Source organism: Apiospora phragmitis (genome assembly GCF_038363925.1).
Source record: "Apiospora phragmitis strain CBS 135458 chromosome Unknown utg000010l:1.0-9815664.0:1.0-9183399.0, whole genome shotgun sequence".
NCBI lineage: Eukaryota > Fungi > Ascomycota > Sordariomycetes > Amphisphaeriales > Apiosporaceae > Apiospora > Apiospora phragmitis.
Window position 1 is genome coordinate 6,404,214 of NW_027117409.1, and position 27,083 is coordinate 6,431,296.

General features: G+C 52.3%; 7 protein-coding genes across 7 annotated transcripts; 4 read left to right on the forward strand and 3 right to left on the reverse strand.

Annotated features, from left to right (window-relative positions):
- Positions 1 to 4,455: 4,455 nt before the first annotated feature.
- On the forward strand, positions 4,456 to 5,822 carry PG994_011711 (uncharacterized protein; the record flags this gene model as incomplete). The annotated part of the gene is made up of 3 exons (XM_066863120.1): positions 4,456 to 4,596; positions 4,650 to 5,502; positions 5,539 to 5,822. The coding sequence occupies 3 exons, from the start codon at positions 4,456 to 4,458 to the stop codon at positions 5,820 to 5,822; spliced, it is 1,278 nt and encodes a 425-aa protein (XP_066712230.1).
- Positions 5,823 to 11,798: 5,976 nt separating this feature from the next.
- PG994_011712 (uncharacterized protein) lies at positions 11,799 to 14,272 on the forward strand (the record flags this gene model as incomplete). Its single annotated transcript, XM_066863121.1, has 6 exons — positions 11,799 to 12,091; positions 12,150 to 12,366; positions 12,422 to 12,602; positions 12,743 to 12,864; positions 12,918 to 13,403; positions 13,469 to 14,272. 6 exons carry the CDS (start codon positions 11,799 to 11,801, stop codon positions 14,270 to 14,272), a joined length of 2,103 nt encoding a protein of 700 aa, XP_066712231.1.
- Positions 14,273 to 15,635: 1,363 nt separating this feature from the next.
- PG994_011713 (uncharacterized protein) lies at positions 15,636 to 17,562 on the reverse strand (the record flags this gene model as incomplete). Its single annotated transcript, XM_066863122.1, has 2 exons — positions 15,636 to 15,834; positions 15,896 to 17,562. The coding sequence occupies 2 exons, from the start codon at positions 17,560 to 17,562 to the stop codon at positions 15,636 to 15,638; spliced, it is 1,866 nt and encodes a 621-aa protein (XP_066712232.1).
- Positions 17,563 to 19,845: 2,283 nt separating this feature from the next.
- On the reverse strand, positions 19,846 to 20,933 carry PG994_011714 (Cytochrome-b5 reductase; the record flags this gene model as incomplete). Its single annotated transcript, XM_066863123.1, has 4 exons — positions 19,846 to 19,995; positions 20,049 to 20,592; positions 20,642 to 20,722; positions 20,773 to 20,933. The coding sequence occupies 4 exons, from the start codon at positions 20,931 to 20,933 to the stop codon at positions 19,846 to 19,848; spliced, it is 936 nt and encodes a 311-aa protein (XP_066712233.1).
- Positions 20,934 to 21,740: 807 nt separating this feature from the next.
- PG994_011715 (uncharacterized protein) lies at positions 21,741 to 22,458 on the forward strand (the record flags this gene model as incomplete). The annotated part of the gene is made up of 2 exons (XM_066863124.1): positions 21,741 to 21,861; positions 21,917 to 22,458. The coding sequence occupies 2 exons, from the start codon at positions 21,741 to 21,743 to the stop codon at positions 22,456 to 22,458; spliced, it is 663 nt and encodes a 220-aa protein (XP_066712234.1).
- Positions 22,455 to 22,943, reverse strand: PG994_011716 (uncharacterized protein; the record flags this gene model as incomplete). Its single annotated transcript, XM_066863125.1, has 1 exon — positions 22,455 to 22,943. One exon carries the CDS (start codon positions 22,941 to 22,943, stop codon positions 22,455 to 22,457), a length of 489 nt encoding a protein of 162 aa, XP_066712235.1.
- Positions 22,944 to 24,187: 1,244 nt separating this feature from the next.
- On the forward strand, positions 24,188 to 26,714 carry PG994_011717 (uncharacterized protein; the record flags this gene model as incomplete). Its single annotated transcript, XM_066863126.1, has 5 exons — positions 24,188 to 24,448; positions 24,498 to 24,702; positions 24,753 to 25,683; positions 25,758 to 26,586; positions 26,643 to 26,714. The coding sequence occupies 5 exons, from the start codon at positions 24,188 to 24,190 to the stop codon at positions 26,712 to 26,714; spliced, it is 2,298 nt and encodes a 765-aa protein (XP_066712236.1).
- Positions 26,715 to 27,083: the final 369 nt, after the last annotated feature.

Consider the following 27,083-nt stretch of genomic DNA (forward strand, 5'->3'; position numbering starts at 1 on the left):
CCATGGCGCTTTGTCTTAGTACTGTAGCAGTAAGGAAAACAGCTTAACGGTTTATCAAGCATGGTCGGACCCAACGGACAAGAATGGTGAGCACCAGTATGGACTTTCGCACGGGCTGCCTGCTGTTCTCGGCTTGTGCTACCGGTAGCCACTAAAACGCGGCTTGGCTTGCTTGTTTGTTATATTCACGAGAAAGCAATCCTACATGGTACGGTGCTGAGCTGCGCTTGGCTGGGCACGGCATGCCGCCAACAAAAAAGGGAAGAAAGATGGGGGGGGGGGCAATGAGGATGCCGGAATATATAAATAACATTAAAGACAAGGCCTGCAGACGGTTGGTCAAGTCCTGATCCAAATCCAAGCGACGGGACAAGCAAAGTCAATTGATAGTCAACCTGCCCGCTGTCATGCAGTGGTTTGCAAGCCGCACCTATCAAATTGATCCATCCGGAGGGATTCGATGCCTGCAGATGTTTTGCACTTAGTAGTTCGGTGCTTTGAAGAGGCCAAGTGCGCATGGCGCAATCTAATTGTTTATTCTTAGGTAGACCCTGAATTTGGGTCTGACGCTGCAACTCTGTCCAGTTCGTTGCGTACTGTGTGCGATGCCAAGTCAGCCATGATAGCTAAAGACCTCGTGAGCCATATTTCCAAGTATGCATCGACTCATATACCTCCCGTTTTGGCCTGCGTAGTAAGAAGTAATGGCCAGCTAGCTGATAAGCTAGAAGCCGCCCTGAAACATGGAAAACGGCAGGGACCATCACCGAAACGTCACCCTCCGTCAACCTACGTCAATTTGCACATTGGCGATATGTAGGAACGGCCTGCCAGCCTGCAGAGATTACGGGGATGCAAATCCCAAGTACCGTGCCCATTGTAATGAGTGGTGAACATCCATCAATGTATGGGAGGGAAACGGGCAGATGCCGTGGCGACACATCTAGGTGATGCCTCGGGGCAATCATGTCTTAAATCTTGGGCATAAATAACCCGTGTGACGAGCCAAGCTATAGTTTTGTGTTTGGTCACAGAGAAGCTTCTTTCTTGTCCGATCCCTCCCCTGACGTAGCTTGGTGGTTGCACACATACACAACCCTCTCGCCTCGACTTCTCGAAATGGCGAACAGAGGCTGGCACGCCTTTGGCGGCTGGTCGGTGGCGGATGGCGGAGGTTGTCATTATACGTCTGCTTGGTGCACATATAGCCGCTGGCTTTTAGCGTGCACCGGCCGGCGGTAGAGCCGAAACGTCTCATTCGGTACCGTTGTAATAATCCTCATAATATCAAAAAAGGATCCCAAAGAAGTGGTGGCAGTAGCTAGATCGGGTGTGTCAGGTGTTTGATTTCCCGACCCAGACCACAGAAGGCTTGACGAATGCCAAATGCTTAAAAAGCAAGCCTGAATTGTAGGTTATGCACATTACATACCTAACAGGGTAATGAAATCGCAGCACATCGCGGGGCCGGCTTGCTGGGTGCGCGAACAAGAATATATGCGTCGGGGGTACATACATCCAGATCTCAAATCCGAGGTGATCAATCACGTCAAGGACGATCATCCGGTCTCCAGCAAACAATAATCCTGAACGCAGTTTTCCCTTGCTGTCTTCCTCCTGCTCTTTCTTGCCCTCTCCTCCGCTACATACTGCGCCGGAGAACCAAATAACCAGCATTTGTGCCGTCTTCAGGCAGAGACATCATCCAACTAGCTCCGCTACAGTCTCTGAGACATTCTGCTATGTTCATGATGAAGAAGATTTGTTGGTGTAGATTCGGCACCACATGGTGATCCTTTTTCTCTGGCCGTGCAGCGCAACCGTAGTGACCTCCCCAACAACAACAACAATAGTAACAACGATCAACATTCATAACAAGCCCTCTTCCAGCAGCCAAACCTTCGCAACCAAAGAGGCACACAACATACCACGCACGCAGCTATGTTAGGTTGGCTCATAACGACTTCTGCCGAGTCTATTTCTCGGGTGGCAGATGAACCAACAACGCCATCTGCTGCCACCCACTCACTGAAAGAGGAAATTGATTACCTTGCTTATAGTATGCTGGTACCAATTGCCCGGTATCTGTCTGGGCCTACCTAACCTACTAGGTGTCTACTTGAGGCAAGTAATGTAATGTAATGTACTCGGCCAATCGATCGCTTCGCATCACCGAGGAAGCTGGCAAAACCAAACCTTCTTGTTGGGTTCGGCAGCCTGCAGTGAGTTGGAGTTCCTTTGTTCAATCGGGTCGTCGGTCCCGTAAGGATGGATTGCTTTTCCCAGCACACATCCCTACGTTTCACACGCCCCAGGTAATAGGTAATATACTCAGTCCACGACCCTTGGACTCGTGCAACGGGAATAACACACAGGCGCACACAGCATGATGGGACTATGCATCGCTGTAGCTGCTGCTGCTGCTCGCGCCTGACTAGCCTTTTTGCACCTGACTTGACGATGGTCACGGTGCTGTAATGTTAGCAGTAGCAGCAGCAGCGGCGGCGGCGGCGGCGGCGACAGCAGCAGTGATAGTAGCATTCCCAAAGTAACCTACCGCTTTGGGGCATGCTTTCGTAGTACCCAATCAGTCTTAGTCCTCTATACCGTCGGAAAGCCTAGAACAGGTACACCACGCACACATACACTTTCTCTCTCTCACCACCACCACTTCTGCTTGCTGCTAAATAATGATTCAAGCCTAATAAGCAAGTCCAGTCAGTCTAAGCTAAGCATGTAGGAGAAAAGACGCATGCACCTCACACCCACTTCTCTAGCCAGCCCACAATTGCGCTGACTAGGGTCGACCCCGGTAACTTCATCCTTCCATCGGGCAATTTCATCTGGACATCTGGATCAGAACAAGAACGGTCGCGGTCCGGGGTCCTACACCCCTGCTGGTGCATACTACACTTCTCTAGCGGCCCATCGTGTCACTTCGTCCACTTCCATGCTTGTTGCTTGCAAGTAGGTATGTACCGTACCTACCACTACCACGATCAGCCAGCTACATAGGTAGGATAGCGTCCGCCTCTGCCCTGTCTGTCTGTCTGTCTGTGTGTGCGTGTCTTCTGTCGACACCCCCAACCCAACGACACGCCCCCCCAATACCCACCTACCTCACTTCCACCTCTGTCTCTCTCTCTCTCTCGCCCTCTGTAGGCAGGACAGGTATTGGATGTACCCTTCTTGCCCAGGACCTCGATTTGGGCCCCATAATCATGCCCACGCTTGGGTATCTCGACTGCCCTAGCATAGCATATGCCTGTCTGGCAAGTCTCAACAGTCCGGTTGTTGTTGTCCACACAAAGGGAACGCCACAGGCATCAGGGGCCCTCGTCTGTGGGGATGCGGTTATTCCATTGACCTTTGGTACCTCTCTCCCACCACCACGCTTTCTCTTCTCTTTCCATCTGGAAGTAGAGGACGAGCACTCTAGGTAGTCCTTACTCTCTCACTCCTCTGAAGTCCAGTGTCATCCTTGTCCCATGCCTCGCATGGTCAGGCTCTTTACGGTTTAGTTCCTCCCCCGTCAAAACCGTCTCTCCACACCCGGAAGGGGGCTTTCTTTCCCAACTCCAACATTGAAAAGCCATCCCAAGCCTCTACTGCTTGTTCAAGACGCCTCTTCGTTTCTGTTCAGCTCAACCGTTCCTTGCCCAGATTCTAGCTGGGCCACCTTTTACCGGACTCGTCTGAGGCTGTCTTTGTGTCAGTTCGTCTTGAGACTAGAAAATATTAAAATTTGGATCTCGAGCGTTGCTTGTTCCTTCCGTCTTCGAACTCTCTGTCATTGCCTATTTGGGGGACTTCATCTGTGCGTCTGCTTGTTGATCCACAACATCAAGACCGGCTCTAGAGGTCACAGCTCCTCTCGTTTTTACAAAAAGACGGTCATCTGCAACCGGTTCGACTTCTGGTGTTTGCTTATGCTTCTCACCCCCCTTTGGAACAACTGCATATCCGTATCCGTGTTTGCCTGCTTTCTCGACGACAAGGGCATCTCATTCGTTTTCGAAGCCCCTCGGAGCTATACTATACACCAACATCCGAGTAGCACTGCTTCTACTCGACACTCTCTTTCAGCTTGATATTGTTTGTCCCGCCTTGGACAAGGTACTGCACAAACTCGACACCCCATAACCACGACTATTGGTTTTTGCTGTCTGCTTTCGGAAATAGTCGATGAACTGAACGCTGGACAATCCAAGTTTGCACCCCACGGTACTTCCACCACTCGAGTCACCTCTGCCGCCGGTTCAGGTCTGAGGTAAGAACTTCTTTGTCACCCGGGCACCCTTATCATGCCTTGGCCCATCTGTTCAACACGTACTCACCTTCGAAGTAGGTATCGAAAGCCGTTCTCTAGGACTCTTGGCTATCTAGGGGCATGGAATATACCCCACGACGACTCCAGAGATACATCAACTGGATTCCTCGCCAACCACTTACAAAATGTCTACTCTCGCTATGCCCGCCCCTCATCAACATACCGGTTTTCATCGTGAGTTCGCGTGGCAGGAGACTCGCTCTGCTGAGCCTTTACACCAGTCAAGGAACAACATGGAGAAGATAGCACTACCCTCTATTCGACAGGTATATTGCACCGTCCTTCCTCGGCAGGATAGTGTACGCTAACAAGTACCCAGGCTTTCCCCGAGCTCCAATTACGAGTCCAGCATGATGGGGCTGCAAGAACACCATCATCTACCACTTCGCCTGTGGCAGGGCCAGCCGGTACCATGACACCGCCAGAATACGTACACTCCCCCAACTGCAGCAGCAAGAGGCGGAGGCTTTCTTTTGAGGATGATAGAGAGGGTGAGCGAGCAAGTCAAATCCCCCGGCTCTACACCAACCCAGGGGCACCAATGGTTATGCATCAGTCTCCTCCGTCCCGCTCGATGCCGCGGCCTGCACAAGCGTCCTGGCCTTCATCAAACAGGACGAGCCCGTATCTGCCGAGTGGGGCACTACCTTCGATGCAAACCCCGGCACCTATGGAGGTGCGGGAGCGAATTGAGTCACGCCCAACTCTCCCGAGCCTGCCCCGTATGGATTTTGAACGCAACCCGACTCCAATGCACCGGGGTCGCAGCCACTCTGGAGATGAATATATACACGAGTCCATGAGACCCCGAGTCAGCCACCCTAGTGGGCCCTCGATGGAGGCACCGGCTCCCGTATACAGGGAACCAAGTTATAGCTACGGCGGTTACCATCCGTCCAGAGTCCAGTCTTTGTCGGTTGGCTCCATACACCCTTTCGACCGGGCGCCATTCTCGGCGGTAGCGTACGGTCACCACTTCCAGGGCACATTTATGAGGATGGGCGACTACGGCATGGGGATGGGTGGAGATAACAAACAACGAAAACGCCGCGGGAATTTGCCCAAGGAAACAACGGACAAGCTGCGTGCCTGGTTTGTCGCACACCTGCACCACCCATACCCAACGGAGGACGAGAAACAAAACCTGATGCGCCAGACTGGTTTACAGATGAGTAAGTTTATCCGAGCTAGGTTTTAGACGGTCGAAGTTAATCTGGGTCCCGTTGACCAAATATCCAACTGGTTCATCAACGCACGTCGGCGTCAACTGCCCACGATGATCAACAACGCCCGTGCCGAATCAGATGCCATGTCTGGTCGAGGTGGTGATGGCAAAGTGCTACCATCGACTGAGCGAGCCGACTACGACCACAGCGCTAAGCGCAACAGCGTCCCACTAAGCGACGGCGAAGCTAGTAACTTTGACGATGTCGAGTTAGATGGCATGACCCGTCGACGGGGGTCGAGCCATTTCAAGCGTGGCAGCATTTGATCGCCTCACTTTTTTTCTGCCGTGTACCGGCATGTATTACTACTACACAACACTTTATATTCTTTAGACGTCGACAACGAGAAATCACTCGCACATGTCGACCTGATGCCAGCAACGAACCGACGACTGTTATGTCTGGCTATATTCAGCTATGTTTTTTTTATCTTTTGCAACGGATCGACCATGTATACGCAACCATCAAATGGGGTAGGCTAAAATAAGGAAGGACATTTACATCATACGGCAGGGACAGGGCGTAGAAGGGCGTCACTGCTCACAGCGAAGGACCGGGGAGGTATATTCTTTTAGAGAGGAACAAAATGGCAACCAGCGGGCGAATTCCCAGCGACTAAGCGAAGCCAAAACTTATTCGATAGTATTATTATACCCATAACGATTCAATTGAGTGGACTCGAAGTCATTCCCAATCTTCCGATTATCTGCTGCATCTTCGTATCGTTGTGTTTGACCTCTGTCATCGATTTCCAGTAAGAATCAGCTGGAAATATGCCTCTCTACTCTACCTTCACGAACACCTGCATTAAAAGCAATACCTGATGGCTGACTGGCTTGTGCCCGAAGGCGTCACCAAGTTTGCTGTTCACGTTGAGGATCATGTGGTGTGTCTTAGGTAGCAGGCTGAAGGATGGGCCACTCCAATGAACTCCATGGTCTCGTAGCTGGGGTGTCATTTTCCGTGACGGATCGAGCGCTACTGCAGCTGTCGCAATAAGATTTGCGAGATTGGGTTTCTCCCATACATATTTGACCTGCCTTGGAACCATCAGGCCCAATGGAGAAATCAGGGAGAGACAGTCAGGTCAGGGCAAGACAGGCAGCAGATTACTCGCAGGGACATAGCACCAGGGCAAGCTCTCACTTGTGATCCATCACGCAGACATGTACCGGTAGATAGGACAGGCTAGGCACGTCTGCAAGCACGAGTCTACAATAGATGATTGTTGTTGAAGACTTCTTGCAGGTAGAGACAGGTCGCCCATCTTGCCTCGACCAGCGAATGCAAGTGTAAGCAAGCTTATTATTGCCAGAGTGGCATTCACATCAAGTTTTAAGACCCTGTCCAGCCGCATCCAATAGCAATCCGAATCCGGCCTTCAGCCCAGTCCGAGGGACGCACTCCCCGTCCGTTCTTTTCGGACAAAGTGGTTTGTACTAGTACCATCTTACTTTTAAACTTCCAAGGGTCTCACTTAGCTACTCGACGAGAGAGCTCTAAAGGGCGACGGCAACCCAAGTTGGGGTGTATCAGGTGTCGGTTGGAACGGTGACGGCAGGGGGATGGACCTCCCAAATGAGCCGGTTCTGGCGTTCTGCTTGGTCGTTCGTGGCTTGTCTTAACCTTTCGGCCAGCCCAAACTCTCCTGTTGCCTCTCCTGCAGGTTCATCACCGGGTCTCACACGCCTCTTGGGGCTGATCTAATGCACCACCGTTGCAGCGGCGTTAACGCTGGAGAGGGAGGCTGGGAAAATGGTGGTGGATGATGGGTGGTCGTAATATCACATCCACGCAAATCCTCACTCGCTCACTCACTTATTTGCCTACTTACATAATGCTTTGTATGTACTTGACTGGTACTAAAATTTAGGCATGACGACACATAATTTATTATAGCCCACACAGACGTCCGCTCGAGAAGCTTCAGGGGAGAGAGATTCCATCAGCTGATTCTAGACAGTGGACTAGGACGGGGAGCGTGTGTCTGTGTGTACACATCCCGTCAAGCCAAAAAGGAGGCGAGACCATCAGGTACAGAATGAAGTGGTGTCACTACCTAGAAATACCGACGCAGCTCTGCCTCACCTTACTACTTACTAGCTGCTAGAAGAACGAGGAAGGAAACATACGAGGGCCCCTCTCCCCTTGTTGTTGTTGTTGTTGTTGTTGTTGAGGAAGAGGAGCACTGGCGTTCACTGTTTACATGTGAGTATGAGAGAGATTGTTATTGTCGGACGGAAAAGATGCTGATTGAATTTATGCCCGACGTGGCTTACAGAACTAGATACCTGGCAGTCCTCACCCTTTTGGGAGTTCGAATGTGATGCGTATGTAGATGTGCAAGTATAATACCCTCTGTCCCCTTCCCCCCTTCTCCGGGCGTACGGGAGAGTCCCACAGCAAGGTGACGTTGAACGACGTACTCAAAGCAGCTGTCAATGGAATTGTGGTGATAGATGGATGTCTTGGTTGACAGATGTGTCACATACTCACTCAACTCAACCTTACTTTCACCCGCTCACGGCCTAAACATGACGGCGATAGGGTGGTCATGCTAAACCAGTCCAAGAGGGGGGGGCGTGTTCTTACTAATTTGGCTTCGTCCGTGTTGTCCGCTCACTGAACCATCATCTGGTCCATCCATCTTCAGCACATCATCAGCAAGCCCCTCGCCCGGGGAAGCATACGGCTCGGCCTCCTGGCGGAGCCGCATTCGAAAGTATAATGTGGGGGGGGGGCGAGAACTTCTAACTCCCCACCCGCCTCCTGGCCACGGTCCAGCATGGAGAGCTGCACTTCTCTAAGTGGTATGCATTTGGGTTTGTCCGTCAGCGCTGCGGCTGCGGCGGCTGCTGCTGCGGCGGCTGCTGCTGCTTTGATCGGCGTAACGGGGGCTAGCTATTCTACCTGCCCTCTTAAACCCACGACTATCTGGTTCTGGCTGTGAAACCTTGTGCAACTGCTCGGAGCATACCCTGAACTTTGCACCCTCTGTGAGTTCAGGCCAACAGGTTCGCGGGTTCTCCCAACGTTGATCGGCTTTGGGACGGCACTGTCAAGAAAGCCAGCCTGGTGATTTGCAATGCATGGTGGCCCCCTGCTTGAACATTAGTACACACACTCCCAAGTAACGAATCGGGGTCACGATGGGGGCTGACTTCTTACATATGCATGTAGGTGATCCGACCCAATCTCTCTGCTCCAGGGGGGGTACCACTCTTGGTGGCAGCAGCTTGGAGTCGCAGAAGACAGACGGCACTACCAGAACCCCTGATCAAGAACTCATCTGTACATAGCGCGGGTATCTTTACTTTCTTTGATGGATATAGCGCTGGTACGACGTAGGGGTAGCAATGCCGCTGCGCTTTGGTTGTGATGTGCGTAGATAGCGCGCAAAGCTCTCACTAGCTAACTGGGCAATAAACGCCTCGTTTGAGCAACAGGCATGAACCCTGAGGTTGGGGGTCAGCTTTCTACCTCTCTACCAGGGGCATCGATCCGGAAAGGGGATAGGAAGCCAGCCGGTCCCCTGAAGTACGACACTGGTCAATGGCACACGTCGTCGAAAGAAATCAAACTTGACAAGACAGAGGACCCGTCAAAAGATCTTTCCCCCACCAGAAATCATACAGAAAAGAGAAAAGCCCCCGATCCATCCCCGGCAGTGACTAGGGCTAAACACGATCGCGCATGTCCCTGTCGACGTTCCCTTTCCTCCTGAGTGAAACACGATGAGGTGAAGAATGAAGGAAGATTTGAGTAGATCTCACCGTAGAGTCTAGACTCTGGGTATAGACAGCCCCATCGACCGACTTTCTTCGGCCGTGACCCCCCCTCATGCGTCTTGAAACGGATATGTGCTAGCTATGGCGGGATTGCGCAGCTTACAGCCACACCTAGGTGCAGCAGGACCCCATGTCGGCGTTGCAACATCAACCCAGTCTATTTTTCTTCTTCCTGCAGCAGCAGCTGCCGCCCCCCAACGTGACTATAACGGTTGAGTATGTGTATGTACTCTGATTTGTGATAGGAATGAATGGATACACTTCAAAATGCCAGGCCCTGGCTCGGGACGGAGAGGCAGGGTTCGGATGTGGAGAGCGTAGTGTGGGATACTGTACGGAGTACATACCTCATGTAGATGTTTTTTTCCTCTACTTCTCCATTGTTCAGTCCAGGATGGTGCCTGTATGAGCTTGACTGGCATCAGCATTGGCCCAAATACGGATCTGTATGTAATTGATAGCAGTTTCTCTCTTAGTAATAGGTTACCTCGGCTGCTCGGATGATGGCCTTCGGTGTCATGGTGTCATGCCTTTTCACTCTACCTAGCCCTTCCCGTCGACAGTGGCAGATGCTGGTGTACTGTAGGCGTTTACATAATTGTATATACTATTATGGATGCAGTTTGCTGGCAGCTAACAGTAGTGTATCGGCGGTATCCTCGGTGACGTCAACCCCTGCTCACCCTAGGGCCGCGGTCTAGAAGGAGGCGAATCACCAACCCCGGCCGTTGGATCCATTCCATTCGAAGTCCAAGTCCCGGTCGGACTGGCAGCCTGCCGAGCATGGAGGTCTGTGTTTTCGGCATAGTCGTGGATTTGGGAGGAAAAGACGGAAGGGAAGGGGTGGTCGACATGGAGAGAGCAAACACAGCCCTGCTCGTTCGTTCGGGACTGATTCCCCGTCTGGCAGTCTGGGTCGTGTCAAGTGTCGGGGATGGACCCCGGCGAAGCAACGGACAACCTTGTCATGAATACAGTAGCATCGATTAAAATTCTCCGAGAATGACAGGTAAGAGAGATCGCGCACTTTTTCGTATTTCTTCTTTAATTGGCCTACACCTACACCCCCGTCGTACACTACCCATACCTTCTTAAGTACTGACTTGACCTAGTCGTCCAGCGTCTGCTTCACGCACTCCACTCAGTCCACTTGCACTGGGCTGGTCCGACTTTGGGCGGTCATTGGTCGATGTAGCGTGGGATGCAATTTGTACGCAACGTACTACCGTATAGCGCATGCGTCACCAACGGTGTGCCGGCAGGACATGAACAATTGGCAAGGGGTCGAGTCAATGATCGACATCCGTGAAAATCGTGCGGACCGTTGGATGCCACCCACTAATTCAATCAATTTTATGCGTACATACAGTATCATCTGATGGAGTGAAGGAAGAAAAGTGACAGCGAGGCCAACCACCAAACCACCAACCAACTGCTCCCCATATCACTTGCGCACTGAAACCCACTAAACGTAGGTACGCCGAGAGAGAGCCCTTCGACGCTTACTGTGCTGTATCCAAGTTCCAGCCGGCTTTGCAGTAGTATCTTCAAGTTGGTCTACGGTCATTCGAAACGGCAGTAGCAATATCAAGCGTACACGGGCCAGCGGGAAGGCCAAGAGAGCAAGCAAACGCGGCAGTCTGCGTCGCTTGAGTCTCTGCACATGATACATACCTTATCGTGATATGCACCTCGCTATCGGTTCGCATCGGTCCAATATCATATACCTAGGTATATATCTTGATAGGAATATGTGTAGCCCTTTGACTACTGTCGATTGTATGAAGCAACCTTGGGAATGAGGTGAGATCAAGCCGTCATCGATATCTTATCAGATTATCAGATGCTCGGCCTTCGGGCCAAAATCAGGCCGTCTTAGCATTTCAATCTGTCCGAGCCTATTAGGTAAGCAGCCCAAGCCGTTCAGGAGCTAGCTGTTGCCTAACAGAGTAAGCAAGTAGATGAGGTTGACAATGGCAACGACAGCAATTGAGACATATTCATGTGAATTTGAAGCTGACTATTCTCGATCTATTTTCTTCGCCCTCCCATGCGCTCGTCGGTCTCCAGGGTTGAGTATATCTTGCGGTCAAGCAACGTGCCGAGCCTTGCTTAGCAATGCCTCCACCAATCGTAGTTGGTGATGACACCCCTAATTCTAATGAGCAAACAACGGAGGCTCTGGCCTGTGTCACTTGCCGTTCCCGCAAGCTCAAGTGCAACCGAGTAAAGCCGGCCTGCTCTCGCTGTGTGCGGGTGAAAGGGGAATGTGTCTATCCCGAATCGAGGAGGAAGCCTGCCTTTAAGCGCCGAAATGTGAAGGAGCTAGAGGCTCGTTTGGGTAGGTAGAATGACCCACGGAGCCCGAAACCCCCTGAATCAGGGTGTGTGTTGCTCAAGCCCATCTGACAATATATACCATATATACAGCCCAGGTGGAGATTCTCCTCAAGGATGTTGGAAGTGAAAAGACGTCGACCTCAGAGAGAAGAGAAGCTCGACGAAACCAACGTTGAGTTCGACTTCCCTGAAGCATCACAGCCACAGTCCGACGATGTCTTCTTTCAGGGTATGGACTATAATGCCCCCACTGCTTCTACATCAGGAGATGCAGCCAATATGTACTCTTTCAACTTCTCTACGGATCCCTCTGGCGGATTCGGCACTACTAGCGACTTCTTCGGTGGTGAACTGCTCGGCCTAGGCATTTCTGAGCCAACTCCCCCGTTCGAGGTCATGGAAGAGCTGTGAGTGACACTCCATGTTTGGCACCAAGGTGACTGCGTCCAACTCATCCGTCCGTAGGCACCAGACCTTCTTTCAGCGTCAGTCTGAGACCATACCCATTCTCAATCAAGAGCGGTACTTGCAAGAGTTCTACTCGCCACCTCATATGAAGCCACCCATGTGTTTGCAGTACGCCATCTGGGCCATCGCCGCCATCGAGAATGAGAAGTACTCTGCTTCGCGCGAGGTCTTTTACCAACGTGCAAGACAGTATGCCGAGGCAGATGAGATGAAGGTCAGTCATATCAACCATCTCAATGCTAAGTGCTTTATACTGAATATCATATTAGGGGCAAGGCGAGCATTTCCTCACAGTGAGACATGCTCAGGCATGGGCTTGCATTACAGTTTGTGAGGCAAAGACGATGATGTTCACGAGAGCAGCCATGAGCATTGCTCGTGCAGTGCGACTTGCTGAGATGATGGGACTGCAGCGGCTTGACTGTGCGCCTGGCGAAATGCCACCAGCAAGTGAGTGTTGCCACGTACAAGCCCATCCTTCTCAAGCACCATGGGGTACAGCATTTGGATGGATTGCACAAGAACCCAAAAACTTCCCAGCCTCGAAGATTACTGTAACTGATCATGGATAACCAATCTGCTCGTAACAGTCCTTCCACCAAGGGATTGGTTAGACCTGGAAGAGAGAAGACGCACCTTCTGGGGAATCTTCTGTCTTGATAGCCACTGCAGTATATCGACCGGATGGCCTACCTTCATAGACCCGAACGAAGTAAGCTCCGCAGACTGATGTTGCTGTCTTCGAGACTAACGCAGAATATACAGGTAACTACCCATCTTCCATGTTCCGAAGCAGCGTTCCGTAACAGGGAGGAGGTGAAATCCTGCACACTCAACGAAGCTCTCAAGGGGTACCCGTACAGTAGCTTCGCTAGTTCGGTGGTCATTTGCCACTTCTTCAACGAGATCCTGAAGCACGTCCACCGGCCGAGGCTGGACGACTTCCCGGAAAACTACGAATTCGGAAGGTACTGGACAAGGCATCGCGAGCTTGACAGCACGCTTTCAAGCGCGTTCATGTTTCTCCCTGAGGGGTTCCGGCTTCCCGACAACTTCCATGATCGTACAGCCGTCCACACAAACCTCAATCTTCATGCATCCATCATCTGCTTGCATCACGCGGCCATCGATAAGATTGATAAACACAAGCTGCCAAATCACCTCAAGAAGGCCAGTCAGACACGACTACTCACGGCAGCCCAAGAGATTGTTAACATTATGAAGACGATCAACGCTACCAAATCGCACCCGGTAGGTGTACCCGCTAGCTGAGTCCAGATAGTCTCCCTTAGCTTTAGTCGCTAACGTCGAACCAGAAAACACCCCTTGCCGCTCTGTCTTTGTATTCTGCAGCATCCGTATACATATATCACTGCAAAGAGACCGGGGCGTCCGGAACTATCGACAACCTCGATTATATCGTCTCGACTATGTCCGAACTGTCTCAGGATCATTTCATCACCCGTGCGTTCCTTAAGCAGGTGATAGCAGATATCGAATACAACGACCTTAAGAGCCATGTGAATATGCCAAAGGTAGATTACTTGCCATCCCATTTTGCAAACGGAAATTGCAACATCCCCTTGCTGGTTCGTTCTTCAATCTCCCGACACCATGAGACGCCGCCGGTGCCTGGACAATTACCGCCCAGAAAGCCTTCTGCGGAGATGAACGGCAATGCCGGCCTAGCGGGCGATTGCGGTGTTGCTTGTCTCAGTGGAGGTGTCAGGGACACCGTACGCGAGACTGTCCGGTCAAGCCCGGGCGACCACGCGAGCAACAAGCGTAAACGCCAAGCTGTCGACAGATCACCGGCTGAGGGCACATCGGACTTGGACGACGGCAGCCCTCTCTGGGCCCAGGGCGGGTCGTTCGGATACTCCGACTCCTTCTCGTCGGACTCGACGCCGCCTGACTCTAATCTGAGCAGTGTTGCTACTGACAGCTGCCGACCTCAGCACCTTAATCTCGAAACCCCTAGCATACGGGGCAACGGCCCAAACTCATGTGCCCAGTCATTTTTTCCGATGCCGTCACTTCCGCACCGGACGAATACGCCAACTGTGGCAGGCTCTGCGCACACAGCACCCCCTCCTCCGGAACGAACAGTGGCGGCATAACCCTGGGCCCTACGGTCATCGGGAGCCGCCGGATGCCGAATACACTCAGCTCGGCCGGACCTGAACACGGGTCGACTCTGGCAGGGGGCATGCCAACGTGGGAGATGGCAGGTCATTGCATGTACTCGCAGTTACAGACCGGGATGACCCCTAGCGGCACGACGACGGATATGGACTCGTGGAACTTCTTGGGGATGACGGACCAAATCGACTGGGGCTCGGGGACTGGCGCGAAGGCCACAGACTAGATATAAGAGGGGTGCCCGGCTTCACTGTGATTTATATATACATGAGCGTGGCGTTTCAGAGGGGAAAAGCATGGTGGGAAGTCGACGAAGAGAAGCCGGTCACTCTCAAGAAGGGAACCTTGGTTCATGACTTGTGTTATATACGTAGACCGCTCATGGATGGCCGGGTCAGGAGTTCGTCGGGTTAAGTGATGCTTGCCTACCTCTCGTCTCTTCGGGGCAAGGAGATATAACGCTTCTCAGCTGCAACGATACATAGAATGGAGGAGCATCAGCTCTATCATGTTACATCCATCCCATCCAGTTTGTGGCAAATCCGTCCAATAACGCGGCGGTCCATGCGGTTCCGGTAGAACCACCCTCACAGGAGCCATCTACTAGCAGGATGGGGAAGATAGCAGCAAGTACACATGGCTGACGAACCCTGTCTCTCTCGTATTACGCCATCATTTCATTCACCATTACAGACCGTCCAAGCCATTCACCGTCCTGAACAATCAACATACACAGGATACGTAAGCAGATAAGAGCAATTGCGCACGAATGATGCGATCTCCATTATGTATTACGAATTAATCGTGATTAAACGAGCCCGCGTAAGGAGTGTGTGCTGGAGTTCCAGCACTTCGTTGCGTAGTATAGCGTCAGGTTCCAGATGATGGATGAATCCAACCTCAAAGACACGAGTAATCACGCTTTTCGAACTCCCAAAGGCAACGATGACAGAGAGATGCCACAGTTCGGTGCTTCTGGGCAGCCCCCAAGCTGTCGAACGATGGTCAGATGCCGCCACAGCCTGCGCCCTGCATAATTCGCTGTGCAATGCCAAACCGAACCAGTATCACGGTTACAATTTGCTGTCGCATTTGCCCGTAGTGACATATCGACCTGGTTCCGTAGACTCAAGATAAAAACCGTCCGAGTCCCGGCGGTTGGCCTTGCCCATGATGAATAGCAAGGTCCCAGTGTGTCGCAGTGCCCGTTGAGAGAGCAGCAATTCCAATGCAAACTCCACCAGGTATGCAGTCGGATGGCGCAAATATCGCGCCCCATAAGGACAATACCAGTATTACACAGCTCTCCGTAATTATGAGTTACGCGTAAAAAGCAAACTTTTAATTTGACTTGCCGGATTTCGCATCTGCCGAGCCTTCGTGTGCCTCGATGAGGTCTTCCATCATAAGCCGCTCGCTGAAACTTTTCGGCGTGCCGCTGAGTTGTCCACGAATCGGTCGATAGCTAGATGACTCGTCTAGGCCGCTGCGCCCGTCGACACTCCCAACAAAGGAGTGCATGTTCCCCAGCTCCGACGCCCTGCGAATCACTTCGCTGTCTTTGACGCTAGACATGCTGAACGGGCGCCCTCTAAAAGAACCTATCGAGGCTGCCGAGGTTCGAGATGGCGTTGAAGCTTGCGGCGTGGGGATGGAGCTTGGTTTCCTGTATGGAAACTGCAGGAGACGTTGCGAACAGACTGACTGGCGATTTGTCAGTCCCAGGTTCTTCCACTGAATGCTCTTCCTGTCCATTGACTTCCTCCTCCTCCTCCTCCTCCTCCTCCTCGTCGATGTACTTCTCCGGCTCCTTCACATTCCCGTTCCGTTTCGAGCTTGACGTCGGTTCAGTCTCGTCGGAGTCCCAGTCAAACATCTCTTCTTCCTCCGCTTGACCATCGCCATTTCTGTGTAATACTAGTGGCTCACTTGCCGCACTATCCTTCAATGTTATGGTTGGGTTTGGTGTCCTCGAGACAGTCTCTGAAAGTGGAGATGACTCAAGTGGAGAGAACTTCTTCCTCCCCTTAAATGAGCTCAATGCAGGCATCGCGAGTAAATCGTCGTCTTCTTCTTCGTCGGCCTCCTCTTGCTCTACGCTCTTCTCCTGGGTTCCGTCACCCTTATCCCCTAACCTGGACGAATGCGATGTATAAGGTTGGTCCGCATGTCCGCCGGTTCCCACAGAGGTGGTGGCCTTATATTGCGACTTTGCGGGTCTTGGCTTTAGACCCCCCATGACCAGCATATCATCGTCATCGTCTGCATCCTGCGGATCACCAACCACGGCCCATTGAGAAGTGTCTTCGTTCGACGTCCTCGCCAAAGCCTTCAGCCGATCCGTGCTGGAGACTTTCTTAGGCAAACTCGGAGGTGAGCTACCTAGAAGACTAACGCTATCTTCATCTTCCTCAACAATGGTGCCCGAATTATGCGCCTCATTGCCGAGTTCCGGATTGCTCAGAGGCGACGGCAAGTGCTCCACGAAACGAGGTGACGTGGGCGGCGACATTGTGGGCAGAACCTCACCCCCTTCAACCTCAAACCGCACACGTCGAGGGCTTTGCGTCTTGGTGGTAGACGAGCTTGAGGAGCGGCGGAGGGCGCTCCTGCGGTTTCTCACGGAACTATCGTCAGATGTGTTCGAAGAAACAGTGTCCTGGGTAGGGCGCCGAGTTGGTGCAGGTCGAGTGTCAATCACTGCAGCCAATGTGGGAGGCGAATTCTGCTCGGCTTTGGTGGGCGATGGCGTCGCCGACTCCTGAGGTTGGGGGCTGTGCGACAGCACAGGCGGTGACGTGGGTGGTGACAGAGTGTCTCGGCTGTTTGTGTTCTCAGCACCCAGCAGAGTCAAATAGCTGGGCGTGAAGAGCCCATGGAACTCGCGTTCCCGTGCATGAGGGCTTCTAGGACTCTCATCGGGAGCCGGGGTGCCAGACGTATGCGGTAGAATTGGTGGCGGCGAGCCTTTGTTGCGTTTCGAACGATCGGCGGTGGCCGCGGTCTTGGAGTCGTGAATGCGGCAAGTGGTATTGTTTTTGATGGGATTGGCCTGGTCAAAGGCAGGGCTAATGGCCGGGTAGTTGTGAAGGGAGTCTCTTATGGCATGCTCGACCTGGACCGAGACATGGTCTGTCGCATTCTCCAACAGGGTGCGGGAGTACCTTTGGAATTCGGTGGCCATTTCCTGGCGATGATCCTGGACCTTTTGCTCGAGGTCGCCGAGCTTTTGGAGAAGGTCAGAGGCGAGGGTGGTGGCATCGTCCATTGTCAATCCTTCTCTTTTTGTCCTGGGATTCTCTGGGTTGTTGGTTATATGTACGGCCAGTCCTTATTACGGGCGACCTTTGCTAGGTGGCGCACACACGCACACACACACTCACAGCAACAACAGGAGCTAGTGGGGGTTTGCCTTTACCCTATAAAAGTCGAAAACAGACGGCAGTGGACAAAGGAGCCAAAAACCCATCCAGCATCACGGCGAATAACGTTGGGGCAGTTTCTGATGCATGCACAACACACACTCACGCACACACGACTTTGACGTCTAGACCTCGCGCAAAAGAATTGGAGAAAATGTGGGTGTGGATAGGATTGATTAGGTTGTGGTTGTCCGTGGTGGTTGTGTGGTGTGTGGCCTGTTGTGCCATGCGGGATCGGAGCGGGGAGGCCTGGGTCTTGGTGGTACCAGGTGACAAGGTAATCAGACGCAGAGAAAAACAGGTGCGGCGTATGATCACGATGGGCGATGCCGCGATGGCCTTGGCTTAGTTTGCTGGGCTGCTGGGCTGCCGGGCCCTTGCTAGGATGTACCCTTGCGGCTATCGCTCTCGAGTGGCTCGACCAGGCGTCTGGTGAAGGCGCCTATGTCGTACAGTAGCATTGGGGCCAGGATGCCGACCGGGATCATCGAAGCTTGTGCGGCCTTCCAGAACCCAATCTCCTACTCCGGACAGCCTCTAGAACTACAGTGTTGAAAAGTGGTGTGGTAAGAAATAAACGAGACAGAAATATTCGATTGCTTGCTGATCTCTGCCCAGCCTGCCAGCCTGCCAGCTCGGCCCTGCCCAGGTGGATGTCTCGGGTACTTTGGTGGCAAAAGGCAAATGGTGGTGTGCTCAGATTAGGTACCCAGAGTGGATCAAGATAAGTCGGATATATTGATCCATCTTGCTTGCCGTACATCCACCCGTTCGGTACGGAGATAGACGAATGATGAAATGAGGTTGGTCTACAGATGAGGTCAGCCCGTGGTGTCAACTACATACATACGTACCTCAGCCTATACGACGACGCATCATGCATTGCTGATCAGGGGCCGAGGAAGACGGGTTGCATCCATTCGATATCACGCCGGGTCTCCAACTAGAGCCAGGCGGTCCTTGGCTGACCAAATGGATAGTAAACACCAAACACATACTCAGGTGCCCCATGGTTCATCATCACCCAGTATTTACGTCAATAATCAGAAAGTAGCGACAACTCTATCGACATTCGACCGCTACCCTAGATAGTAGTCCAGCCACTAGATGCACGCGTGTGTGGACATGTCTAACATGTCCAACATGTCAAACCAACGTGATCTTAACAATTGCTGACGCATGGGCGTGACATCTTTCTTTACAACAAGTCGTCACCAACGTCGTGGCCGCGCTCCAGCTCCCTCTCTCTCGTATCGAGTGTTATACATTAGATGACCGGGTGTTTCCTACTAGATAGACACATGTATGTACCACTATGCATTCCTCATGAACTGTCAAGGATGTCTCCCCTAACCCTGCATACACCCCCCTTTTGGGGCGGCGTAATCGCCCAACGTCTACTAGTTCATTGCACATAGATCCGGCAGCTTATCTTGGAAAGATATCTGTACTGATAAAGCCTGCGCAGGCATCTTCCATCTACCCAGTAACACAAATTCAAGCTAGGACGCGCTAGAGTGGGCGCACAAAGGGGCAACTGGTCGCATTGCCCTGATGAATTCTTATCAGCTATCACTTTGACTTATCACTTCAATACTATATCTATCTCCTAATGCAGACCTCCGCGAAGTCGCCCAGGAAGCAAACCCTCTTTCCGTCTTGTTACATATCAGAGTTGTTTCTTGCCCCTTCTCTCACAACTTGGGGGTGCCCTTGAGGTCAGCACCTCCCTGCTTATGACGTTTTTGACTTGTTTCGTAATGGTTGTGCTGCGTAGAGATATGAGTTGGTGCGTGCCCCGTATGCCATCTTATAAGCCATCTCCAACCTCTCAATTAGACTCACTTTCAATGTTGAGAAAGAACACCGTCGAGCTTACTCCGTATATGGTAAACCATTTGCCAGGCAGTAGTTTCAGATTAAAAAGTGGCTCTATTACATGTTATTTATATGGATAGAACTACGTATTATCTTGACACCTTGTTCTGCCCCTTTTCATAGGCGCAAAAAGTGCCACGACTATATCAGTAGACTGCTTGCCCAAGCGCTTAGCCCAAAGCGCAATAGGCTCGCTGGAACACGTCGAATATTATATACTTGACAACAGGAACATCATAGAACCTGGTTTCTTAAAAGGCAAAGACCTGGTCGGAGAGCTTGCTAACAGGGCGAGCCTTTTCAAAGCCGAGACTCTGGCTTGCCTTCTTCAAGCCGCTAACCATGGGCGGAGGACCGCAAATCAGCAGCTTGACATCCGGAGCAGACTTAGGCAGCCATTTCTGTAGTACGTCAGTATTTCATCTGTGCAAGCTTACGGCACTCATTCACTCACCTCAAGCATTTCAGCGGTAACGAAACCGACACCACCAGTCCAATCCGCAGGGGGCTTGTCCAGCACGTAGTGAACTCTGAAGCCGCTGTCCTCTTTGACTAGCAAGTCTAAGTCCTCCTTCAGGAGAATATCAGATTCCGTGACGTTCGCGTAGATCAAGTCGACTTGAGTCTTATCGCCAGCGGGTCGGCCTCGGATAATAGCTCGAATGACCTGAAGCATCGGAGTGATGCCGGTACCTCCAGCGACCATGCCAAAGTGGCGGACCATGTTGGGAGTGTACACAAAGGCACCCTTGGGACCCCTCATGCGGATCGTCTGGCCAACAGCAAGCGAAGCCATGTACTTGGAGATGTTTCCGGTCGGGTAGGACTTGATCAAAAAGTCGACATGGCCAGGTGTTTCGTCGCCCGAGATGGGAGTGTAGGAACGGACAATCTCCTTGCTGCTGCCATCTTCCTGAGCAATGTGGGCTCCGATCGAGATGTGCTGGCCGATGGGCAGGCCGATGATCGAGTTGGGGGCGGGGAGTTTGAATCGGTAGCTGTTCTCAGTTAGAATCACCCGACAGTTTGCGAAGCGGTAGTACTGACATGGCGACGTTGTGGGATACGATCGTCTTTTCCTTCAGCTCGAATTCCTGGAAGACATCGGGCTTGAGGACCTTCTTTAGGCTGCGCCACAGTTAGCCAAGTTCGGGAGGTTGAGGTAGTGGCAGGAGCACATACGCTGGTCGATGAATTTCCATGCGCCCAGGGCAAGGGCCAGAAGAACAGCATACGGCACCCATTCTCTTTTGACAATGAAGGTACCGAACACGAGCAAACCTGCGGGGATGTAGATGCCATCGATGTTGCGGCGCGAGACCAACGATTCGTTGCTCATCTTGAAAAATCGGTGCCAATTGGGCGTGAGAGTTTTTCAAAGGAGGTAAAAAGGACACAAGACCCCGAATGCAAGTCGGGACGAACTTGCGCAGTATATCGCACCAACAAGACTCACGACCCTGGATTCTAGGAGGATGGAGTACAATGGGACGGCCACGATGGAATTCCTCCACTCTCAATGTCAGGAAAAAAGGCCGAAATCCAATCTGTTGAGCCCAAGCAAAAGCAGCAAAGCTCCGATGTGGGGACCCGAGTGGACACCACTGGCCAGCCTGACAGCCACACCTGCCGTGCGGTGGGATGGAAGCTTTCTCGTGGCGGCCAAACCTATTGCCGAGACAGCAGAACCAAGGGCATTCACCAATGGGATAACATGTCAGATTAGAGTTTAGCATGGTTGAGGCCCTAACCCATCAATTAATTGACTGTAACAAGGTGATAGGGGCCTTTTGCTTTCTGGGCACACCCTGTTTGCCGGCTCTGGCCATTTATTCCCTAGAAGCTAGTAGGAGATCCGAAGTTGGGGGACTAGTCACTAGGTAGGGGTACGTGAACCCATAACAGGTCATCCCAACCGCTGGCTCACTAGGCCAGGCCCAACCCATCTCCAGCTCCCTAGACGAACTCTGGAGGAGGTTGCTAATGTGACACGGGAGTCTATCTGACAGCTACCTCTGCCGCTCTTTGTTCAAAACATATCCAGCTTTCGGATTTACCACGGGCCATTCATATCCCAGGGACCCCACCCCCACTACCTGCCAAGACATATTCAGAGCTTGAGAGCGTGGAGTGGTCGGCCTGCGATATGGGCACCGTACTGGCACAAGATGCCCCCTTCCCACTCACCGAGGTCGACAAGTGGGTCCTCTCCTTGACCGATGAGGAATACACATATCATGACTGGGATGACATGAAGAAGATCGTTGGTAAATGACCCAGAATTCGCTCAAGTCTTGTTCATTGCTGAGTGTCTGTGTGCAGGCGAAAACAACTTGTCTGTATTGAAGCGGAAACCTTCCGATCTAAGGAGGTATATGACCTGGACGCAAGAAACTAAAGCTCGCTACGGTTCCACGACCATTTATCTCCTAGAGAACCGACTACCGAAGGTGTGGGGTTCGCCTCCGTTCGCCTATGCGTCTCAAGTTCCCTTCCACAATCCCTCCGACTATCGAGTTCTGCTCAATGACTGGCCTTACGGTCTGACCAACGACATCAAACACCTTGTAGTCTGGTCCAGGACTCAAATCACCACCGATCCCGAGACGGGAGACATGACACCCGAAAGCCGTGACACGGTTGACAACTTCGTGAAGAGGTACTTTGTAGATCGACTTGGGCCGGGTGGTGAGAGCCGGGTGCTTTGGTTTAAGAATTGGGTTGCGCTCCAGAGTGTCAGAGCATTGGAACACATCCATGTCATGGTCAAGGATGTCGACATGGAGATTTTGGAGGAATGGACCAAAGAACCGAGTTGTCATGGACCGACAGCGAGTGACGTAGGAGAACCCAAGCAGAATTAGGCGGCACGTCTTTGCTTCCTGTTGCCTATAGCTGGTGCTGCATCCGGCTGCTGCTGTTGCTGCATGCCAGACGCCATTCCCCGAGCAGCACCAAGGAGGCTGTAGCCCTTGACGGCACCATAGATAGGCACAGCCAACCATAGTAGCCAGCCCCAGTTGCCAAACAAAATGACCGACACCATGGCCCCCCACGTGACCCAGATGACATCAAACATGTACTCCGTAAGGCCAGGTGCGGATAGGTCCTCGCCGGCCGATCTCAGCGCCTTGGTGGCGGGATCAAACTTGGGGCGGCCGGTACGCTCCAGGACATACTCGCAGATGAAGCTGGGTATAGACAGTAGGACATAGGGGAGAAGAGCCCGTCGTCTGAAGAGGATGTTGCTCAGGACGAATAAGGAGTGAACGATGAGAGTCACCAAGTGCAAGTTCTTCAGGGCATCAGCGTTGGCCTTGGCAATGTGTTTCCGGGCCTTTTGTGCCATGACTGCGATCTCGACAGTGACGTGACTTTAGGACTTGGCACTGTCTGTGTCTGATGGGCCAAATTGATAATATGTGGCGTCAGAGGCCCCTGTAGTGGTTGGTTGAGAGAAGGATTCTCGATCAAGGTGAGAAGAACGTGTGATGGTATGTGGTGGTGACGACCTCAACCCCGACTGCAAGTATTAGGGAATGTTACAGGTGCCGGCCTCTTGTTCTCATACCAGACATCAGGAGGTCGAATTATCGATTCGAGAAAGCTCAACGTGGCTCAACGGGCTCAACTAGTAGCTGTGGGTTAGCACTGACTGAGAAATCCCCGTGGCGTAGAATCTGCAAGTGGGTCTCTTGCTAAGGTTAGGCTGGCTAGGCTGGTTAGGCGCTCTGTTGCCGTGCCACGGGCCTCTGGGCGACGGAGGGGCCTTTCCAAGACCTGCAAGGCCTGTGAAGCCGGCCTTTTGGGGCGCAACCCAGCCAATGAAAGAGCCGCTCCAGTGGCTAACCACAACATCACGAAGCTTGAGAAAGAAGTAGGTAACCAGAGAAAACGCTCTGTCATCATTCACCTTCAACAATCGTCATTCCACCACCACCACAATATCACGGGGAAGGCGGTCTGGGTGGTTTTTTGGAAGTGATTCGAGAAGCATAGGATTGATCGTTTCTTAGGCATCTCCTATTCTATCTGCATCAAATACCTTCCCCCCCTCTCCCCTTTCGCAATCTGTACCGGCAAAGGTACATGCGACATGTGTCGACCTCCGCGAGCTTAAACCGACTTGACTCCCGTTCCGTTCTCATGAGCCCAACCTCGCCGCGCCGCCTCTTCAAATTCACCGTCGGCTCGCCCTCGATCCAGATGCCCCTACGCGGCTGCCACGCCCACTTCACACACCTCACCACCCGAACCCATAACTCACAGTCACGCTGCATTCGAATCCGAGCCTTTCTACCGCACTCGGCTACGTACAATTAACTGCCCTGTTAATTCTTAATTATTTCAACCGCGACCTTCGACTCCATCGCTTTTTGACGTCTCGTTCAAGATCTGCTAAACAGTTCTGCGCCCGTTTTCTATGCTGCTGAGAGTTTAAGGACCTCTCTCTCCTTGACCCTGGTGACGGATTTGTTTTCATACAAACAACGAGGTTACTCTTGGCATTGCCGCATGGTTATTGAAAGGACGTACCCCATGGCCTTCAGCAGATAGTCCCAGCCTCGAGATTACGGGAAAGAGCTTCCGATTATGGCTCCTACAAGCACGGCCATTAGTGGCCAGCTCAGGCAGCTGGTCTATTACCACCTGGACAACTATTCCTACGACAATGCGTTGTTCTATGCCGAACGACTGACTGCCCACGATCCACGCTCGAGCGAATCCGTTTATCTGCTAGCCCTTAGCCATTTCCGTCTTGGTGATTACCGGACGGCGTGCGAATACAGCAAGGCTGTGGCTTATAGAGGTAGCCACCTCGGCTGTGCTTTCGTCTTTGCGCAGGCATGCCTGGTACTGGAACGCTACAAGGACGGCATCACCGCACTGGAAAAGTCCAGAGGACTATGGACACACAAGACAAGTTTCGGGAGGCACTCGGCCACAAGCCGTACCCCCACACCCGGATGCGGCCACCGTCTTCTGTCTTCTTGGGAAGCTCTATCGTCTATATGACGACAAAAAGAAAGCAATCATATGTTTTGAGGAGTCGTTGAAAGCGAATCCGTTCATCTGGGACGCTTTCACCGCACTCTGCGACATGGGGGGTAACGTAAGGACACCAAACATCTTCAAGTTGAACGACACGCTGCTTCAGGGTTTCGAAAACGACCGGCCTCCAGGTATCTTATCCGAACAGGGGGTGGTGGCTTTGTGAACCCTCTGGAACCAGCTACCAAGAAATCCTCTTTACGGACCGCGATATATGAGAATACGGACCCATTTGATGCGCATCGTGCGGCGAGCGGGAATGAAATGTTTCTGAGTAATAACATTTCCTCATTTGATACGGCAGAAAACGAGTTCATGGCGAAGATCAACGCTGCGCGCTCTAGGATGGCGTCCGGCTCTCTTCGTATACCCGATGGCCTTGAGACCCCACCCACGAATATTCAGGATTATCCGAATGTCCCGCGGTTGGGCTTGGCCCACGAACCTGCCCATGGCGCGCCAAAGAAAACCAGAAATGCCCAAGCCGCCGATCCCTTGGACATACCACCCAAGGTGAGCTACCGCCTAGGGACAAGAAGAAATGTGAGGCCCCAAGACAAAGCTCATGACGAGGTCCCTCCGGAATCACTTTCGGGTTCGTTGAGACCGCCAACAACGTCAGTACCTGGTTTCGAAAGGAAGAGAACAGTGTCTGGGCATCCTGTGCAGCCGAGACAGCAGTCGGAAGAACCAGGTGCGCCGCCAAGGCGGAGCACGAGAATCAACATGTTCCGCGGCGCGAACTCGAAGGCCAACTCCGGTGCTGCCACCGTTGGAGCAGCGGCAACGCGCGAACTGAAGAAGGCTAGGCCCCCCATCTCCAGAATCATGCGGCCAACAACATCTAGTGGCACAAGTGTCGGTCGAGCTGTGAGCGGGAATCGAAAGCCGATGGATGATAACGGCATGGACGTAGATCACGCCGAGGCGCCGAGGATCAAAGAACCACCGCCGCAAGCTCCCATGGTAAAGCCTGCGGAACCAGAATCAGTCAAGGTCGAGGAAACCTTGAAATATCTATTGGACTTGCTGAAGAAGTTCGGCGCTGGATATTTCTCCTGTCCCAGTTCCAATGCTCCGAGTCGATAGTCGCATTCAACTCGTTACCCAGAGTACACCAGGAAACGCCATGGGTATTGTCGCAGATGGGCCGCGCGTACTATGAGCAGGCAAACTACGGGGAAGCTGAGAAGCAGTATAGGAGACTGCGGATCTTAGCCCCTACACGGTTGGAGGATATGGAAGTATACTCGACCATCCTATGGTTTCTCAAACGGGAGACCGACCTTTGCTTTCTTGCCCACGACCTGGTCGATTCCGCCTGGCACTCACCCCAGGCGTGGTGTGCGCTCGGCAACGCCTGGTCACTAGCAAGAGATCACGAGCAAGCCTTACGATGCTTCAAGCGGGCAACTCAGTTGAACCCCTCGTTTGCCTATGCATTCACGCTACAGGGCCACGAACATGTTGCAAACGAAGAGTATGAGAAGGCACTTACGGCTTATCGCCAGGCCATTTCGGCTGATCGTCGACACTACAACGCCTACTATGGCATTGGCCGTGTATACGAGAAGCTTGGCAACTACGACAAAGCGTATACCCATTTCCACACTGCTTCGGTCATCAATCCCACCAACGCTGTCCTGATCTGCTGTATTGGAAATGTACTCGAAAGGCAACGCCAAACAGTCCAGGCTCTGCAATACTTCAGCAAGGCCACGGAATTGGCCCCCAACGCCGCGCAAACTCGGTACAAAAAGGCGCGCGCTCTTCTGGCCTTGAACCAGCTGGACGCGGCCCAGAGGGAATTGGAAATCTTGAAGCACCTTGCCCCCGATGAAGCCACGGTTCACTTCTTGCTGGGCAAATTGTACAAGTCATTGAATGACAAGAGCCAAGCCGTTCGACACTTCACAATTGCACTGAACCTAGATCCCAAGGTATGTTCAGAGTTCTCTGCCATGTCCTATTGATTCCCGCTAACCTCTATTCACAGGCGAGCCAGCAAATCAAGGAAGCCATTGAGAGCTTAGAGGAGGATAGTTATGAGGACTCGATGATGGCATGAATGCATACAAGAAAAAGAAGCCGTTGTTTTTAAGAGTGAAGACACAGCGACATAAATTGGTCGTGATGCATCCGCGAAGACGTGAGATTACGGAGAGTGAGTTTTAGTATATCAAGGGTATGACGCAACGAGTTAGGAGTACTTGGTTGCAGGGCATGCAATGGAGTATCACAGCATGGCACGGCGTTCAGGAGAAAAGAGAATCGAGGCGGCCTAGGCAGCCTGTTTTTGGTGTCTTTGTTTGAAGGGACCGTTACTGTTCCTGCTGCGAAAGCGGCAGTCGTTCGTTTTTGTGTATAGGTAGCCATCATGCATAGGGTTTCGACGAGTGTACTATAGGATAGATCGAGATCCCGAAGCCGTCTGTTT